Here is a 20,333-nt window from a genome sequence, read left to right as displayed (position 1 = left end):
CTTATCTCGGAAAACACAGCCAAAACAACATCATGAAATATGAAAGTATTATTAAACCCAGAGTAGAGATGAAGATCTTGAGGTTCAAACAGAATCAATATTTGTACAAGGTCACAGAGCCAAGAGTGGGTAGGTAGTATCCTTCCTTGACAGATATAGTGGCCTTCCTAGTGAAGCACAGTTGTTACAAGGGCAAAATTTTATGTTAGGGAAACCAAGTTCAAATCTTTGTTATCTTGTATAAGCTACTAGAATTCTCCAAGCCTCAGTTTCCTCACTTAGAAAAAAATGTAAAAATATGCATCTCATTATGATCGATAGAATAGAAGTTGTCATTCAGGGGTGCCTGGGTGGCTCAGTGGGTTAAGCCGCTGCCTTCGGCTCAGGTCATGATCTCAAGGTCCTGGGATCGAGCCCCGCATTGGGCTCTCTGCTCGGCTGGGAGCCTGCTTCCCTTCCTCTCTCTCTGCCTGCCTCTCTGCCTATTTGTGATCTCTCTCTGTCGGATAAATAAATAAAATCTTAAAAAAAAAAAAAAAGAATAGAAGTTGTCATTCAGAATTAAGTGATATAAAGGATAGAAAATCCTGAGCAGTCTCTGACACACAACAAGCACTCAATTTGATGATGACAATGAGGGTGAAGGTGGCAGTGATAATGGCACAGCTCAGATCAAAGCAGCAAAGAAACTTGCACTGACAAATTTTTTTTTTTAAGATTTTATTTATTTATTTGACAGACAGATCACAAGTAGGCAGAGAGGCAGGCAGAGAGAGAGGAGAAAGCAGGCTCCCTGCTGAGCAGAAAGTCCGATGCGGGGCTTGATCCCAGGATCCTGAGATCATGACCTAAGCCACCCAGGCGCCCCACAAAAAAAAAATTATTTTAATAAAATTTATCCAAATGAAACTGTTTCTCATCTATTTCTGATATTTCTTAGGATGGTCTTTGTGAGAGGCTGCAAAGTTCCTATCAGTTTTGGAGTTAGTTAACTCGGTTAAAAATCTCACCTTCCATGATGAGTAATGAACACCTCTGAGCCTTAACCTACATTTGAGGTACCCTTGGCAGATTCAATATGGTGACTTAAGCACATAATACCATGCTGGTAAATTGTAACAGCTCAGATGTTTTAGTGTCTTTTCCAGGAATTGACCTGGCTGTTGCTCATCTTCCTGTGCTTTCTATTCCTCCACACTGCAAATTCTGAGAGTAAGCCCCTTCTCACACTGATAGGGCACTGGTACCTGAGCACAGGTGCATGTGGCTGGGACCCACATGGGAAAGGGCTTTTTGGAACACTGCATATGTTCGGGACGAGCTTACATGAAAGTGATGCTAATAAGATCAAAAGAGGCAAACTGAACCCAAATAATGCAATTAAAAAGACAGTGCTAGGGAGCCTGGGGGGTGGCTCAGTCAGTTAAGTATCTGCCTTCAGCTCAGGTCATGACTCCAGGATCTTGGGACAGAGTCCCATGTTGGGCTGCCTGCTCAGCATGTCCCTCTTCCTCTACCACTTCCCCTGCTTGTGCTCTCTATCAAATAAATAAATAAAATCTTTAAATAAATAAATAAATAAATAACAGTGCCATTTATTTGTTCATACTCCAAGTTTTGTTTTGTGCTTCATAAAATGTTAAATACAGTCAAAATATTAGAAAAATATTATTTCATGACAATAACAGCTTGAGGTTTAGAGTACTTTGCACTTGCACAAAGAGCTTTGAGCTTGGATCTTAGTAACAAGATTTTGTACCTAGGCAGGAATAATTATTCTCATTTTCTAAGTGAAAACTTAATAGTTTTGCCCAAGGTCACATAACTAATAAGCGGTGGAGGCAGGAATATAACTCAGGCGTTCTCCGAATAAATGCAGTGCTCCTTTTCTTCAAGCATGCCATAAACCACTTCCATTTTCATTCATTTTTAATTAGATATTGGCTTAAACACAATCATTTCCATTATTTTTTTTCCCATGAAAAGTCAATTAAATATAAAATAAACTTACAAGTGCTAATCATGAGGACAGTAGGATGGCTTCTCTTCAGTCCCTTGGTAGTTACAATGCTAATTAAAAAGTCAGTCCCTGAAGACAAGCTATTAAATGTGAAGGTCCTACACATTTAAAAAAAATCAAGTATTAAAACGTTTCGCTCAGAAACATTTGGAAAACTCCCATTTTCTCATACTGTCTACAGAAAGGATTTTATGTTAAAGTCTTATAGTATTTTTACTGCCTCTCATGGAAATAATCTGCTATGCTTAAGCACAAATGTTAATGAGAAACCATAGCTTCTTACACAGAGTAATTCATTTAAGTCGAAAACTGTGTATTATATATATAAGCATGAGCCATCCTGAATTGGTTTATAATTATTTATTTGCAGAAAGGATTTGTTACTGTACATCTGATTCAAGTATTCTAATCACACTATAGTCCAAAAAGTTGCCTTACATTTTTCTAATTTGTTTATATTAAGCCACTAATATAGCTTTTCAAAAATATATATAAAATGTTAATCTCGTGTTCCATGTAACGTAACACAATATCTCTTCGATATTTTCATACCTTTCTGTGGAAGGCAGGATTTCCTCTTTCATTAAGCATTCGCTGGATATTGAAATAATGTATCCATCCAGAAGACTTCTAGCTGAAGGCCAGCTAACAGTTATTGCATTGGAGTTTCTACTGTGGTTCATAAATTCAACGGCACTCGGGGCTATATCATTAAAACGTACACATAAAATAACATTTTCTACCACACAAAGCACCTGCTCTAAAACAGCCTTGAAACACTCCCAAGATTTGTTTTACTTCCTGTAAACTCTGAGGGTAAGCAAGATAGTCCTTTTATTCTTCCTGGTACATATGAAAAGTTAAAAGTCAAAAAAGAGAAACAAACAAACAAACAGCAAGTATCATTTTAAACTTTAAAATGGAGCCAATATATATTATTGTAGTACTGCAGCCAACATTTCCCTTGCCTCAAAATGTAGGGAGAGATTTTATCTTGGTTCTGGGCAACCATTAAAAAGGAGCAGAAAATGCCATCCCAAAATATTCCTCTTTGCCATAAGGATTATTTCAAGCTGGTTATTTTAAATAAACAGCAGATACAGGAGAAACTCTGAAAACTGAGTAAAAGCTACCCTTTTTTAAGAGACACATTTATAAGGGAAATCTCCATTCATAACAGTGTCTTTCTCTACTAGAGAGAGAAGCCTGACTAAATCTCTTAGAAACTCTTAACAATGGAGAAGACAGACCTAAATCTCCATAACAACCTTACATTTGTTTTCTGTGCTTTTCCTGGTAGCCTCCCATAACTGGCTCTCTTACCCCTTCAATATTTTCTTTTGTCTTTAGCTGGAGATGATATTTAAGGTGGTTGTTTAGACCATTTCAGGGAGTTTCTCAGATTCCTTGGGTCTCTTCTACATAAGCAGGAAGTATACTTGTTATTAAATTTCTGTTTATTTCTCTCTTGTTGATCTGTCTTAGAGGAGTCAGTGGGGGTGGCGGGGTGGTGTTGGGTCTCAGTCAAGGACATAGAAGGGCAGAGAAAAAATTATTTTTCTTCCCAACCCCATGAATCCCAGGAATATTTAATGATTTTTCGGACTCATTCTAATTAAATACCAAATAGTGACAAGGTTAATCAGCAGGAAAGTTGATTGCAATCTAAACATGAAATGCTTCCCTTCCTTCCTAAGGAAAAAAAGTTAAACGAAATAGTGTATAATGTGTATTTTGTTTTGTCTCTAAAATTCTTCCATGTATAAGAAAGGAACAAAACTGCCAAGATATTCTCTCCCAATTCCATTCTGTATTAATACAGTAAAGGAATACCAGATATGACCAGTTTCTAAACACATAGATCAATGTTCCCATAACATCAGTGTCAAGAGTCACTAAAATAGCTATTTTAGTAGGATAGTTGAAAATGTTACTTCATCTAGATATGAAAATGCATACATTTTACATACATCCTTCCCAATCGTCTTTTATTTCATATGACTAGCTTAGAATAATCACCATCTGCCATGGAGAGTAAATTGCTAACACTGGGGAAATGTCACTTCATTGCCTGCTTAACTGAACAATGAAGGAATTGGATCACAAATGGAAAATCTGGTCAGACCCCAGGCAACTAGCCACACTACTGCCTGGCAATACATATACAAGAGAGGTTATTCTAACCCATATAAAGGGAAACAGAAAGAGGGACAAGAGATGACAACTGTCTGTCCATAAAGAAAATACGGGAAGAACAAACTATTTTCTAAATCTTCCCTAAAGAATGAAACAAATAACTGAACACGGAATAATACCTAAAGTGCTTACGCAGGCTGTACCTGTTTGTATTTCTTTGACATTAGGAGGGCTGTCTTTAAAACCTCCCCTTTCAGGGTGAATTGAGAAGGCATACACTGTGGTGGGATCCAGGTGGGAGAACGTTGCTGCTTCTTGAACTACCTTCTGGACCTATCCATCCAAAAGAATAAATTAGCAAGTGTTCATTTAAAAAATATTCCACAATTCAGCACAACCAAATAAGCATGGGGGTTATTTAATTTCACTACCATGTAGTGTAAGAACACAGTAATATTGGGTTCAGCATGAAAGATTCGAGTTAATGCCTCCAAGAGCCACCTGTAACGTACCATGAGAGCAGCAGTACAGTTCAGGCATGTGATTTCATAATGCTGGAAATTCCCATCAACTCGATTCCAGAGAATCTCTATGGAAGAGTCTGTCACTTTGCCCTTGTGGATATCTGATGGCGATTCCAGACCTACCCAAAACACACAACACATTTAAATTCCATTTATATGTTTTCTAACTGGGTTTTTCTTTTAATTTATCCCTGTAAAGGGGAAAAAAACCATAATTTCGGGTAAAGAATAAAGTTTATTAATCAACCATCTTTATATCCTAATTTAAAGTATTGTTTATATATCAAATGACAGTTTATCAAATATAATAACCAGTGGCAATACTCAGAGTCATTGAGAACACTGTAACAAGCAGCTGATTTTGGTTTTGCCACAAAAACTACATAACAGGAAATTCACAGTGCAAACTGCATGATATCCAAAAGAAAAAAAAGAGATTAAAGCTTTCTGAGTCTATTACCATACGCTAAAAGGACAACAGAGAGAAAAATGTGAAGTCCAGACAAGGGAGTAAAAGAATCCTCTTTGTATCAAATATTGGCTAAAGCTAAAATCAAATCTTATCTGATGAGTTTTAATGGGTTATATTTTCAAATTAAAGATTCCATTCAGCATACGGAAAAAGAAATTTTCATAAAAACTAAAAAAATTGCTGCTTTAGATTGTCATCTTATATATCGATATATTTTGCCACTTATATCACAAAATTGATATATTTAGATGATCAAGTACTAATTATTTTTAAAGACAAGAACTGTCAAATATAATGCTGCCCATAAAGATTTATAACACAAGGAAGAGACAGAGAATATAGATATGATATAAAAAGTATATAAAAATTGCAAACAAAAATAAAGTATAAACATATACTGAGCTGATTAAAGTACTATTACAGTATGTGACTGGTGATATCAGTTTGGGAGCATTTTATGAAAACTTGAGTTTAAACAGTAATGGAAAGATTACAATTCGAGAAGAAATGACACACAGTAATATAATAATATATGTGTACATTTAAAGAGTGAAAGAGAAAAACGTGAAGAACTTGGATATGTTATAGTAAAAAATATTACATTTTTAGGACTACATATGATTTTTGTTTGGCATTTATTACTCTGTGCCATTCATTTCTATATCTACTAGGTCAATAGCTTAGATGAATTTCATGTGTCTTTGATGGTGAAAATGAGTATTTGTAGAATTTATGAGTGACTTAAAGAAAAGATAAACCAAAATTGATATGAAATTCAAAACGTAAGTATTGGGGCACCTGGGTGGTTCAGTGGGTTAAAGCCTCTGCTTTCAGCTCAGGTCATGATCCCGGGGTCCTGGGATCGAGCCCCACATCAGGCTTTCTGCTCAGCAGGGAGCCTGCTTTCCTTCCTCTCTCTCTGCCTGCCTCTCTACCTACTTGTAATCTCTGTCTGTCAAATAAATTTAAATAAAATTAAATTCAAAACATAAGTATTGGTATGAACAAATATAATACACACTAATTTCAAATATTCAAAGAAGTGGGGAAAATATATACTAGTTCTTTCCAGACAAAAGGCAGCATGGAGAGAGCAAACACATGCTAAGATTATATGCTTTGAGAGACACTATTAAGTGTCTTTAGACTCAAAAAATATAGCCTAGTTCTCATAATTTGCCTAAAACTATTCACATTCCTCACTCTTAAAATAAGTCATTTTAAGTTCTGATTAATATGCACATACATTTTTTGTTAATGGATAGATATAAAAATTCAGGACTTGTCAATTTTACATAAAGTTAGCTCTTCATACTTGAGCAACGAAAGATCAGGCTCAGTAGAAAGGCATTTGTAATTATTTTAGAAGAGCTTTGAAAATAACTGCATTGAAGTAAATGTAGCTTACTAATATGAAATGGTACACAAAATCAAAATCAAGAAAACACCTAAATCCCAAAATACTTATTTTAAGATTTTATTTATTTATTTGACAGAGAGAGATCACAAGTAGGAAGAGAGGCAGGCAGAGAGAGAGAGAGAGAGGAGGAAGCAGGCTCCCCGCTGAGCAGAGAGCCCAATGCGGAACTCGATCCCAGGACCCCGAGATCATGACCTGAGCCGAAGGCAGCGGCTTAACCCACTGAGCCACCCAGGTGCCCCCAAAATACTTATTTTAACTGCAGGCACATAATACTTATTACTTAATTTAGTCCCACTGATGATGTAAACAAAAAAATTATATTCTGTGCCTGGGATTAAATTGCCAACAGTTATTTTATTGTCATGTTTCAAGGACTTGGTCATATTTGGCCCTCCTTCAATTACAACGTGTATGCCGTCAAACACTCCAATATCGGGCATTCGAACAAATAAGATTATAGAGGTACTATGGCTTTCATATGGGATGACAATTTGGACTGGTTTGGGATCTGAAAGATAAAAAGAGAGATTTATAAGTAGTGGGCTTTTTTTTTTTTTAAGATTTTATTTATTCATTAGAGAAAGAGAGAGCACACAGTAGGGGGAGAGGTAGAGGAAGAGGGAGAAGCAGGCTCCCCACTAAGCTCGGAGCCTGACACGGGACTCGACATGGGGCTTGATCCCAGGACCTGGAGATCATGACCCAAGTCAAAGGCAGACACTTAACAATCTGAGCCACCCAGTTACCCCAGTGGGCTTTTTTTTTTTTTTTTTTTTTTTTAATTTCAAATCTATTTTTCTCCATTTTGTCTGGCATGTTCTAGAATATGCAAAAACACTAAAAGCCTGTGCAAATTTATGTTTACTATATCAGAAAAATAAGGTGGATATTCTGAAAGACTGTATGTACATATATATTGGAAATACTTGATTAACTTTCATTTTTTGATTCTCAGGAATAGTCTCCAAAACCTAAGAATCTGAGATTTTCTGATTTTTTTTTACCTTTTTTATATTTTTATTAAGCCAATGCTTTTGAAAACCTATATACTAGGAAGAGTGCTTAAATAAAGTTAAGTAAGGCCAGATTCCTGCATTCAGATTTCCCAATCTCAAGAAAGAGATATGCAAATCCCTTACTAAATCCCAAATGCATAGAGCTGAGCTGGTAACATGAACAAAAAGCTGTTGAGAAGAAAGGAAGAAAACAATTTTAGCAGAGATCATTGGAGAAGGCTTCCAGAGTCTAGGATGTTTTATCTGAATCTTAAAGGGTAGTACAGGTTAACCAGAAAGAGAATGTGGTGGTGAGAGGTGGTAAGAAGGGAATTTCAGACAAAGAGAAAACAATGAATGAAGCATGGAAACCAAAAAGGAAATTGGGATGATTATCATCATCACTGTGTATTCAGGGAATATCATGTTCTTTCCTCTGTTTACTAGCATGACAAGTTACTAATCACTAGTCTTTGGTAACTATGGCAAGATTAGTCCCTAATCTTTGGCAGGTTACTAAGTCACTCTGTGCCTTGGTTTCCTCATTCCTAAAATGGGAAGGAGACTAGTATCTACTCTGCAAGGTCATTGTGATGATCCAATGAGAGACTGTATTTGTATACAAAGTGCTTAGTTCCAGGCTCAGGTGGTAAAAGCCCGGGGTACGTGAGGAACAGGGATCAGGCTGGCAAGGCCACCTCTGGGGCTGGGTGCTGTCTGCAAGAGGCTTTGCATGCCGTGCTATGGAGGTCAGACTCTATCCTGTGGGCACAGGGATTCTGAACAGATTTCATTTCATTTTTAGGAGCGCAGTCCTGGCAACAGTTTAGGGGAAGGATTCACTTACATTTCATACTCTCGCTGACCTCTCTGTAAGAGCTTTCTTGTACTGTAATCCTCTGCTGTCCTATTTAGAGCAGATTTGAAATTTCAGATGATTTCTATTCACATTTTTCCCCCCTCAGGTCAATTTTAATTTCAACTGTATTTGTGGATTATTGAAATACAACCTATATATCCTTATATGTGTCTTTCTTCCAAATATATATCTTCTTCTAAGACACATTCTGAGGAAATATTCTTTCTTCCAGAGAGTAATTGGACAGCCTTTGCTTTTCAGTTTTCTTTGTGACATCTGGTTTGATGTAATGGAACTTGTTTTAAGTCAATAATACTGTATTTGATAATGTGATTTTGCCAGTTTACCCAGAACCAGTACAGTGTAAAAGGATTTAAATACATACCTATAATTAGCATTCCAGAACATAAAACCTGTGCAATATGTCCATCAATTCGTTCATTTGTAACATAAATTTCTTGCCTTTTTTAGTCTGGGGAGTTATGAGGAAATGTTCAATGTATTAATCATAACAAATACCATATGGTTTACTACTGGGTTTCAAAGCATTTTTACCATGTTTTTCTTTTTCAAGCTATATTAACTTTCCTTTTTCTGTCATCACTGATGCTTTTTGTGGGTTTCCTCTTTAAATCCCTTACAGCTCTCCTCAGTTACAAAGCTGTGAACAAAAAGTATGGTTTTTCCAAGGCGAGTCTGACATCCCACAAGTATCCAATCCATTTGAATGTGTGAGCAATGATATGAAAGTTTCTAAATCTACCTTGAGCAGAAATTAAATATCAGGAGATTGGAAATAAGTGGCCAGTGTAGTCATGGAAACAGTTCACTTCCTTGTTCCTAGGCACTGAAGATATCTTCTAAGGAAAGACAATGCTTTAAATAGGCATTATCTAATTTAGTTTCTAAACCTGTATAGTCTGTGACATTCTCTATAGCTGGTAAAGGTGGGGTTTTTCATCAGTTCCACTTGTTCGGGGAAATGGGACCAATGACATCAATAAATGACATATTACAGCAGAGGGACACCAAGGCTGGAAAAGTGGAAAACAAGACAAAGTTCTTTCTTCTCTTTAAAACTGTATCCTGAACCTCTGGAAACTCAAGTGAGAGAAAGTATTGCAAATTAATCAATTAATTAATTGTATTGTCATATTCTGGAGACATCTAGGTGTCTCCACTTTCGTGGCTGTGACCTTTATCCTTACCCATTTTCCTGAAAGAGATCTTTTTTTTTTTTTATGTTAAACTACTCATCTTTATTAACAGCATTTAAGTTAAAAAAGAAAACAATTACATTAGTAAATTATAAAACTTTTTCATTTGGGACAAAAGGGTTGGATTGTCATGGTAACAGTCATCAAATCACCATAGCCAGAAAGACAAGAATCAATATGGAGTCCTCCTTCCTCTCCATCCCAAACCATATACAGTCTACACTAAGTTCCTTTGTGTGTGCCCCTTTAATAACTCACATATCTGTTATTCCTCTTCACCATTTCTGCTGTTGCTCAATTTACATGCTCATCTACTAGTGGACCCCAGCAATAATCTGTACTATTTCTGATCTCCTGGCTTATCCTTCATATCCTAGCCTTCTTGTTTTTTATTTATTTTTATTTTTTATAAACATATAATGTATTATTAGCCCCAGGGGTACAGGTCTGCGAATCTCCAGGTTTATACACTTCACAGCACTCACCATAGCACACACCCTCCCCAATGTCCATAACCCAACCACACTCTCCCCCCCGCAACCCTCAGTTTGTTTCGTGAGATTAAAAGTCTCTTATGGTTTGTCTCCCTCCCAATCCCATCTTGTTTCTTTTATTCTTTTCCTGTCCCCCAAACTCTCCACGTTGCATCTCCACTTCCTCATGAAAGAGATCTTTTAAAAGGAGTGAAAGCAGTGGGGACTATATGAGGTTTTGTTGACTTTTTTTTTCAATATAAGATAAATGGAACAAGGCTAAATTCAAAGGGTTTTATTATGGGCAAGGAAGAATGAAGTCTCAGAGATTTCCAGCCTATCTTAATATTTATCCTTCTATACTGAGAGGGACAGAAGGAGACTCAAATGCCAGCTCTCCCTCCCTCAAGAAAAGGAGTACCTAGTTCCTCCAACAATGAGAGACTACATAAACAAACGGCTTTACTGTGGCTGAAACACTAGGGATGCTCTTCACGCCTCAAGCCACCAGTCCAGTCCTACTGAGAAAATAAAAATCGTCACAATAATAAACATTTTCAGAATGCTTGCTTGGTGTCTGAGCCCTTAAATTTTATTGATTTCATACAGTAGATAAGATTATCATCATTCCCATTTTAGAGAGAAGGAACCTTAGGGCCAATAAAGCTTGAGGGACTTTCCAGTGGGTATAAGCTGATAATCGTGGAGCTGGAATTCCAGCTGAGACAATCCAGTCCCAAGGTCGGTGCTGCTAAGCACTGCCTCCTCCCAAAGGTCACATGTTACAATTTATGTGCACCAACATAATAACTGGAAATCAAATCTGGCTAGTTATTTTCAAGATAATTTAGAGTGATGGACAAATATGTTTCAAAAAGAAAAGGGAAGTCAATGAAGATGTGAGTTTTATTTTCTTCTGCAAAAGGTCATTAACAGGTACAGGTTTCTCTATGCTTTAACCATCTCAAATTGTACGGAAGAAAGAGAAATGGGACATGGTAGGTAACAGTTATCAACAAATGTTTGTTGAATGGATGCATACAGAGAATTAATTTCTGTTTATGCACCTTGGGATAGATTAATATATATCATCTGAGACAAATAAAAATGATGAATGGTAAATAATCTGATGGCACCAGTAGTGCTTCTAAGGTTAAGAACAGAATAGAAAAGCTAATAGAATTATAAGAAATAGTGATATGCTTGAAGAAACTAAAGACAATTCACCAGAAAAGAAGAAACTGTAGAAACCAGGAACACCTAATGGCTATTTCCAAACAACTGATGTCCTTTCATGTGAATCAGGGAGTAGATGTGCTCTCTTTGTAATGCTTCTGGAAACAAACATGGTCTTATAATAGAGAAAAATTACAGGGATGCATTTACAAAATAATGAGAGGCTCTATGCTAGGAATCACATATCAGGTAGGGCATTGGCAAGAAGATTTCTATCTTAACTTCAAACCCCCAAATTCTATCATTTTTCCTAGTATTTATATATGTTAATCATGTTTCAGCCTGCATGCTAGAGAGCAGTTTTACAAATGTGTTTGAGTTAAACAGAGTTAAGAACTGTTGGACACCTGGAGATTCCAGGCTGAGTAAGATTTCAAAGAAGCTCACTTTCTAGAAAGGGAGATAAAATTTTTATATTTTAGATATCAGAGGGTTGAAATCTCCTGAGTTCCCTGGACTCAAAGAAAAAAATAGGACTTTAGAGCTGGAAGTCAATTTAAAAATGTATTCAATGATCTAAATTTTTAAGAGAAAACTTAGGCACCAAGACACTGTGGGGACACTCTAACCCCATATTGTTAATAGTTGGTTCATTTTCCATTTATGAATTTTAATTTTAGTACTTCCATTCTGCCAATAAAAATTTTGGGGTTGGACATGAAATATATTTTTTTAGGAATATTTCTTTTTAGGAATATCTTTTTTTCAGATGTTTTCTTTTTTCCTAACCTTTTCCTATGATAATTATCTTCAGGCACATTTTCTCAGAAATTTAAGTATGGAATAGCTATAGACAAATTTAGTTTTAGTCTTCTTTTTTTTTTTTTTATTAAGTTCAGTTAGCCAGCATATAGTACATCATTAGTTTTTGATGTAGTATTCAATGATTCATTAGTTTTAGTCTTTGGAAGACAAAATGGTAAGATTTGATGTGGTTGAGTGTGGACACTACTGGTACATAATTTTTTGGACCAAGTCATTTTTCCCATCAAGCTACCCTACTATTAGCCAAAAAGGCTTGTGAGGTCTAATCTTCTTTCCTTTCTCAGAGATACCTCTTTCTACCCAAATCAGATACAAGTAAAAACAAAACAAAACAAAACAAAACAAAAAACCCTTCCTTTATTCCTCACATGCACTCTATCACCAAAGCTCAGACTTCCTACTTTCACACTATAAAATATATCTACTACTTTCTATCTGCTCTTTCCCATCCTTGCCCACCATCATCTTTTCCCTAAATTCTAGGACACTCTTACCCAGCTGTCCTACTTCCATCCCTGACCCTTTACAAATCATTCTTTGCACACAATCAGGGGGGAATTTTTGTAACAGCTCACACCATCACTCTCCTGAATAAAACTCTGAATGGCTTCCCATTGCCCTCAAAACAAACTCAAAAGCACAGCCTATAAGATCTCTGTGATCTTACCCCTGAATACCTCTGCAATATCATTTCATATTCCTCTTCTCCCTCTTCATTAGACACAGCATATTACAGCCTTTTTTAGTCTCAGATACACCAAACGTTTCCCTGTTTATAGCCTTTGTGCCTTTACACTGGGTGTTAGTGCCTACCGCACCCTTCATCCACCTGATCGCACTGTGGCTCCTTCTCATCCATTAGGTAACTCCCATTACAGTCCATCCACACCAGAACCGCCCACCCCTCTTCAGTTACATCACACCACATTGCTTTTTCCCCTCCTAATGTTTAGCACAATTTATAACTATCCAAAAATATTATTTATTTACTTGTCATTTCTTTTCTTTCTCCTTCCTTAATAGATTTGTTTTGGCATTTTTTATTTTAATTTCTTTTTTTTAGATTTTTAATGATTACATATTGCATGAATTAACCTTATTCAAGAAAGAACATGGAGATTTGTTGTTGGTTTGGTTCTAAGCCTTTTAAATACTGTCAGTATTTTCTCTCAATGTACTGCAACAGCATGCCTTTATAATAATAATTACAGACATTCATATAGCTATGTGTCAGGCACTGTTCTAAGCCCTCACCTTTATTAAATCAGCTATTCTCAGGAAAATCCATTCAATATGTACATACCATTATTTTCTCCCACTTTAGAAATGGGTAAATTAAGGCAAAAATATGTTAAATACATTGCTCATGGCCACTCAACTAGTTTGGCCCAGATTCTGACTTAGGCGGTGTGGCTTTAGGGTCAAGTTTCTAATCAAAAACAATGTTGCCTTAATTCATGCATTAAGCATTCTCAGGAGAAGAGGAATGCAAACCACTCCAGGTCCTGGGCTACCATTAGATAAGCAACCAACAATCTACTTAAAAAGATAAAACCTACTACCAGAGGGATGTGTCAGGGAATGTTCCACAATAGCCCCAAATCAGCAGATATCTGTTATGAATGAAAAACATTTGATTCTCACTTAGAGTCTGTTGAATGGTTACCAGCTCACTCAAATTTCCATTCATCACTGTTGCCATTCCAATGTCATATGTCATCCCAGGGGTTAAATGATCAATCTTTAATCTATTGGCATTCCTTACAAAAAGCTTCAGGACTTCTCTTATATCTGATGAGGGTTTGATTTGAATGTAGACCTCTTGGCCATCTGGTGGGGATTCCCACTGAAGAATTATACTGTCCTCTCCCACATCTTCAGGTTTAATGTGAACCTTCTGAGGAGGATTAATACCTTCAAAAAAACAGATAAGTAGATAGACTTATCTTAGTTTATTGTTAGCATTACTCTTGTTCTGGAGTAAAAATGTCTTAATCCAATATTAGTTACTTTTACAGTAAAATTTAGCAAATCCCTGCATCACCATGACTTAAAATAGACTCAATTTTAGAGAAAAATATGTCTTGTTATTATTATGTAAGATTTGTCAATAAGATTAAGCATATTGCACATTAAGGAAATCTAGAGTCTTTGACAAATTCTTCAGATTTAAAAAAAAAGATTTTATTTATTTATTTGACAGAAAGAGAGAGAAATCAGAAGTAGGCAGAGAGGCAGGCAGAGAGAGAGTCAGAAACAGGCTCCCCACAGAGCAGAGAGCCCGATGTGGGGCTCAAACCTAGGTCTCTGAGATGATAACTTGAGCCGAAGGCAGGGGCTTACCCCACTGATCCACCCAGGTGCCCCAAATTCTTCATATTTTTAAGAGTTCCATCAGAGTAAGGTTTCTATTGCCAAGGTTATTCCTTTTTTCATCAAATGTGCATGGCATCGACTAACATACCAGGCAGTCACCAGCACAAAAAATAACAAAGATCACTGCCTTATGCAGTTTATATTGTAATGGGTGGAAATACACAATAAACAATCATAAAATAAATGTAAATATTATATAGTACTTTAGATATGATAAGGCTAAGGGAAAAAAGAAAAAGTAAGCTAAGGCTAGGGAGCCCAGGAAGGAGGTGGCTTTGGGGAGAAGTTGTGGTATTAAATAGGGAATCCAGGGCAGGTGTCTTTGAAAGGATGAGATTTTGAGCTAAGCATTGGAAGGAGGTTAAGAAAGTAGAAGATGTGGTTTATATATACAATGGAATATTACTCAGCCATTAGAAAGGATGAATACCTATCATTTACATTGACATGGATGGAACTGGAGGGGATTATGCTAAGTGAAGTAAGTCAAGCAGAGAAAGACAATTATCATATGGTTTCATTTATATGTAGAACATAAGGAATAGCTCAGAAGACCATAGAGGAAGGGAGGGAAAACTTAATACATCTTTGAATACTACATCAAAAAACTAATGATGTACTATATATTGGCTAACTGAACATAATAAAAATTTTAAAAAGATAAATATTCAATATCTGGAAGAAGAGTTTTCCAGTCAGGGGGAAAAAAACAGCTAAAATAAAAGCTTTTACATGGTGGGAGTTTACTTGTTATCTTCAAATACAGAAAACCAGAGTGAAAGGACAAAGTAGTAGAATGAGGTCAGGGGATAACAGAAACCCAGAGGTTTCATGGGCTTTTACTTTGAACAAAGTAGGTAGCAACTACACTTATGTGCAGAAGCATGATCTCGCCTAAATTTAAAAGAATCACTTGGGTGTTAACGTTAATAACCAACCCCACAGAGAGCCAATGGTTGAAACAGAGGAGGCAAGCCCAGGACTCCTGGTGAGAGAAAGTGGTGGCCTGGATGACAGCAACCATAAGGAAAACAGGGAGAAGTATTCAGATTCTAGATTCATTGCAAAGATAGAAACAGTAGGATTTCCTGACAGCTAGGGTGTAGGCTGTAAGAAAATCAGAAGAGCTGAGGATGCCTTCAAGGTTTTTGACCTAAACAACCGGATGAATGAAATAGCCATGAACTGACCTGACATAGTTGTAGGTACAGCAGATTTGGGTGGAAACATCTGTAGTTCCATTTTGGACATATTGGATTTAAGATGTCTATCAGATATCCAAATAAGATGTATTACTGTAAACATATATAAGTCTGAAGCTCAGGAGTAATGTCTGGGGGCTGAAGATATACACTTGGGAGTTATTAACATGTAGATTTTTTTAAAACTTTGAGACTGGTATTTATCCTAGAAATAGTTATAACTTTATATTACTTTTCTAATTTCTGAAGGTATGATATCTATTTGAAAATAGGCTGATACCAGGTTGTCGTTGCTACTCTTACAGAAAATCATCAGAGAGCTCTTGATAGTCGATCATAATAACTGAAGAAAATACTTGGGGCTAATTAGCTCCTTATACAATTTACACGACTATCAACCGTTGTGATTTTTAATACTATACAATTCTCTCAAAATAGTAATCCCCTCCTTTTAGGCTTAATTGTTTATCCCATGTCATATACTTCCTTTGAACTTTCAAGAGTTCACCAAAACAAAGATCAATCATTAATTTATGTCCAAGAATACTTATGTAATTTTAAACTGCTCAGTAGTTATACTTTAAATAATCTTCAAAGAATTCTTTACAATTTTTGTCATTAGTTTGTTCCCAAAAACTGTAACTTGACTTTTAATCTGTTTTGAGATTCACTTCCTATCAACACAATAAAGACTGACCATATTTTTAGTTCTCAGGAAAATATCACTCTGGGTCAGACCCATAATCTGCTCATCCTATACCGCTTCACAAAACTGTAGCTGGTCTGACTAGAGGCACTGAAATTAATTATGTATATAAAAATGATCAGAGAATGCTAGAATAATCCAATTAGACAAGCTGCCCACAAGATTCCAGGGTGAAACAACTTCAGATCTTTGTTCTTGTGTGATTGCAAAACTCACAAACATTTATTTCAGTGCAGGACTTAGATGAAATCTATGAATGCCACACACAAGCAGAGATTGAGGAAAAGATGAGATCTGGTAAGTCTGTGATAGCCCTATAATTACTCACAGAAATTTCTGTTTATGCATGTGCATATTTATGGGCAAGGGTCCATTAATCTTTCCACATTCTCAAAAGACTTCATGATCCATAAAAGTTAAATTTTACTGAATAAAATATACTCCTTAATATGTATGAAAGCTCTTCCTATTCTGTGCCTAGCTTACACTTTCTAGATTCTCTGCAAGCCCCCGTACTTCAGCCTTGCCAAACTATTTGCCAATTTGCTAATGTTCAAATGTCAGTCCTTTCTAAAAGTTCTGGCTTTCCCAGGTATGGCTACCTAGATGCCTCTTTTTTGGTCCTCTCTGCCTGTGCACTTGCGGTTTGCCCTACTCACAGCATCCTCTTGCCTCGCTACTGCCCCCTGGCTAACTCCTATTCTTCCTCCTGAAGCAGTGCATGACTCCACCAGAAGACTTCTGGGTTAACTGATCCTTCTTATGGGCCCATAGTCCCCAGAGCAGAACCCCTATAGTTGCAACTATAAGACAGCATTATCACTGTTTTTTAAATTACTTGTCTCACTCTATTAGCACATAGCCCTTTAAAGTCAGAAGCTAGGTTTTATTCATCTTTGCATCTCTAGTACCTATTATCATTCTAGTCTAGATACTAGTCATCTCCAGTACCTATTACTGATACTAAAAAAATAACATATTGAGTGAATAATGAATGAAAAAAGGATATTGCCTTAAGCTTAAGAATAAAAGAACACGGGATTACTAATTTCCACATATGCACTGCTATGTCAGTTTACAGTTAATACGCAGAGCAAATGACCCCAAAATTAAAAGTGCAGACCCACATGTACCTTCTTCCTGTCCCTCTAGTAAGCAGGTATATGCCATGGAAGATTCTAATTTGACTTCAAAATGAACAAATCTATGAGAAATCCTCCTAGTCTTCCTGTCAGTTACAAATGGAAACATTTACAGAGAAGAGACCAATGGCTACCGGAGAAGATCTGTATTGGAGAGTAGGCAAAAGGGGTAAAGGGGGTCAAGGGCAGCATGAGGGAGGGTAACTAGACTTTTGAGTGATCACTGTGTAGTGTACACAGATGTTGAATTATAATATTGTACACATGAAGCATATATAATAAAAAAAGAGAAAAAGAAAAGAAAGCATCTTCATAAGTGTAATAGAGTCAACCAAGCATTTATCCATTGAAGGGAGCTTTGTCTGAGCTCAAGGAAGAGAAAAAATTGGCTATCTACTATCCATTTGGAAAAATACGTTTGCTTAGGATTTGCAACACTGAATACATGTATGTTAAGCATTTGCATTTAGTTCTCCTTAAATAGCACCTTTTGTTTGTTTTATTTTCAAAGTATTGAAAGTATTCCCAATAAGTATGAGAAGGCTAATTGCTGTATGGCTGTGCACATTTTGCATTTCTCCTACCTTGGTCTAGCATGTTTGAATTTTAGCTATTCTGACTTGACTGGAATTTCAGATAAAGAACTTTGCATATAGGCATGTTAAATACACATGCACAAACAATACAATTACAAACAATTACACACGCAGGAATATACTCCAAAAAGTGTTTAGCTATGCGTTGTTTCATATAATACTCTAATCTTTTTTTTAAAAAAGTGACTCATAGGAGTATACCTACTGCTTTATTAAAAGATAGGTTACTCTAATGATTATGTTCCAGACAAGAATTCAAAATTGGCATGTGGAGGTGAAGGATTAGAAATGCAATTGCCCAAAGTCCTGGAGTGATACTGCCCCCTAGAGGTGAACTCCTCACACTGTGTAAGAAAATGAATTTGAGTAAAAGAATATGCAGACCAATTTGTTGGATCTAGAAGTGGATGAACTAATCTTCTTCATGTTTCATGATAACTTATTTCCCAGCCAAGGCTATTATAAGAAATATGTCTTCTAGGAACTCTGGTAGGAACAACGCAGATGTTTAAAGAGTTCATGTAAATCTAAACGAATTTAGTCCATAGAATCTATGCTAAATTTTGATTTAACACTCATGTTTAACTGTATAATACCGATGAAGGATCAACATAATTAAACTTCAGCAGATAAATTTCAAAATATGAAGTTTAAATTTTTTATTAAAAGGCAAAATCGGCCTGTGCTTACCTGTAACGGCTGAGATAGGTCTCTCAAAGCAGCTTAAAGTTCCTCTTTCCCCAACACTGAATAGATATATCTGATAATGATGGAAAGATTTCAGATCTCCAATTTTCACTGATGTGCTGAATTTTTCAACAAGCACCTCTTCTGATGTGCTGTTTTCCACATCCAAAATAGTCACAAGATAATGGTGAAAAGACATAAGATCTGGAGGATTCCAGTGTAAAAATACTTCTGTTGGGGTCACAAGAGTCACTGTGACATTCTGAGCTGATAATGGGCCTGGGAGATTTCAAAAATCAGAAAAATAGATCATATTAGTGATATAATGTGGCAGAGTACTCTAGCACCTCTCAGTACTTCCCTAATATTCTAGGTTGGAGAAAAGAAAAACTGGATCTGAGACCTAGCTTTTCTACTGTATGTCTCTACTCCCTGAGTAAATTATTTACTTTCCCTGAGCCTCTATTTTTTTTGACTGTACAATGGGAATTACAGTAGTAGCGATATTGGAACATTATTAAGAAGATTAAATGAGATAAGGAATGGAGAGCACTTCACAAATCATTTGACCTCTGTTATTGGTTCAATCATTATTTTTATAACAAAACCACCAAAAATGGCATTTCTGGCATTCTGTGATCATATCTTAAATGCCTCTTAATCCTTCTGCCCTGTCAGACTAGAGAGCAGGGACTTCCTATTCCTTATTCTTCATTTCTGTCATCACTAGACCTCAGGTATTCATCCTTGCAGAAATCTTTCCCTACACCAAAGCATTTCAACCAATCCCAGTCAGTGGTTTTTCTAATCCATCCTTCCAGATTAATTTTCTTTAAAAAGCACTTTGCACATATCAACTTCAAACCCATATCCATCCCTAACCTCCAAACACACACACACACACACACACACACACACACACAGAGTACACTCATTCCTTTCTATCCTTTCTTTAGAAGCAATAGCTCAAGAGTTAAAACAAGACCATCTGGGTTCCTGTGTGGCTAACAAAGCATGTTCCTCTAGTCAGTTTATTTAACCTTTCCGAAGCTCAGTTTTCTCATTTCTATATAGCTACTCCCAGGGCTGAGGTACGACCTTTGTGAGATTATGCATTAAAAGTGTTTCGTAAAAGGTAAGGCGAGTTTTAGAAACTGCACTTAATGGATTTCCAATGCTTCTAAGGTCAAGTCCAACTATCTGAGATTCACACCCCTGGCACTCCCAAATCTGGTACACTTCACCACTCCAACTGTTTTTACCTTCATGCCTGAGGAAATCTTTTCCAGTTAACCTACACTATTCTTTCCCCACAAACTGCTGTCTCCATACTTTTGCTCACAATGTGTTTTCCTTCAAGTTTGAAGCTAAGCCTCCCCTTTTCATGAGTCTTCCCATCACCCATCTTCTGAATTCTAGAAAGCACTTATTAAATGTATCACTAAGTGACTGATAATTTAGGCTCCTACATTTTCCTACACTTTGCTATCTTTTGTTTGCTTTT

At 36.4% G+C, this 20,333-nt stretch overlaps 1 protein-coding gene across 1 annotated transcript in view; it reads right to left on the bottom strand.

The window, feature by feature from the left end:
* Positions 1–1,950: 1,950 nt before the first annotated feature.
* The window catches only part of LOC131839212 (uncharacterized), a 30,613-nt gene continuing 12,230 nt past the window's right edge, over positions 1,951–20,333 (bottom strand). The window contains exons 9-14 of the mRNA XM_059186424.1: positions 18,833–19,108; positions 13,765–14,034; positions 4,669–4,799; positions 4,360–4,489; positions 2,573–2,723; positions 1,951–2,118 (exon numbers count right to left, since the gene is read on the bottom strand). Of these exons, the coding sequence (XP_059042407.1) occupies positions 1,965–2,118; positions 2,573–2,723; positions 4,360–4,489; positions 4,669–4,799; positions 13,765–14,034; positions 18,833–19,108 (1,112 nt within the window). The 3' untranslated portion in view covers positions 1,951–1,964. The remainder of the gene's footprint in view (positions 2,119–2,572; positions 2,724–4,359; positions 4,490–4,668; positions 4,800–13,764; positions 14,035–18,832; positions 19,109–20,333) is intronic.

This window comes from Mustela lutreola, chromosome 8, assembly GCF_030435805.1.
Source record: "Mustela lutreola isolate mMusLut2 chromosome 8, mMusLut2.pri, whole genome shotgun sequence".
NCBI lineage: Eukaryota > Metazoa > Chordata > Mammalia > Carnivora > Mustelidae > Mustela > Mustela lutreola.
The sequence above is the reverse complement of the archived record's forward strand: the minus strand, read 5'-3'. Positions and strand labels throughout refer to the sequence as shown.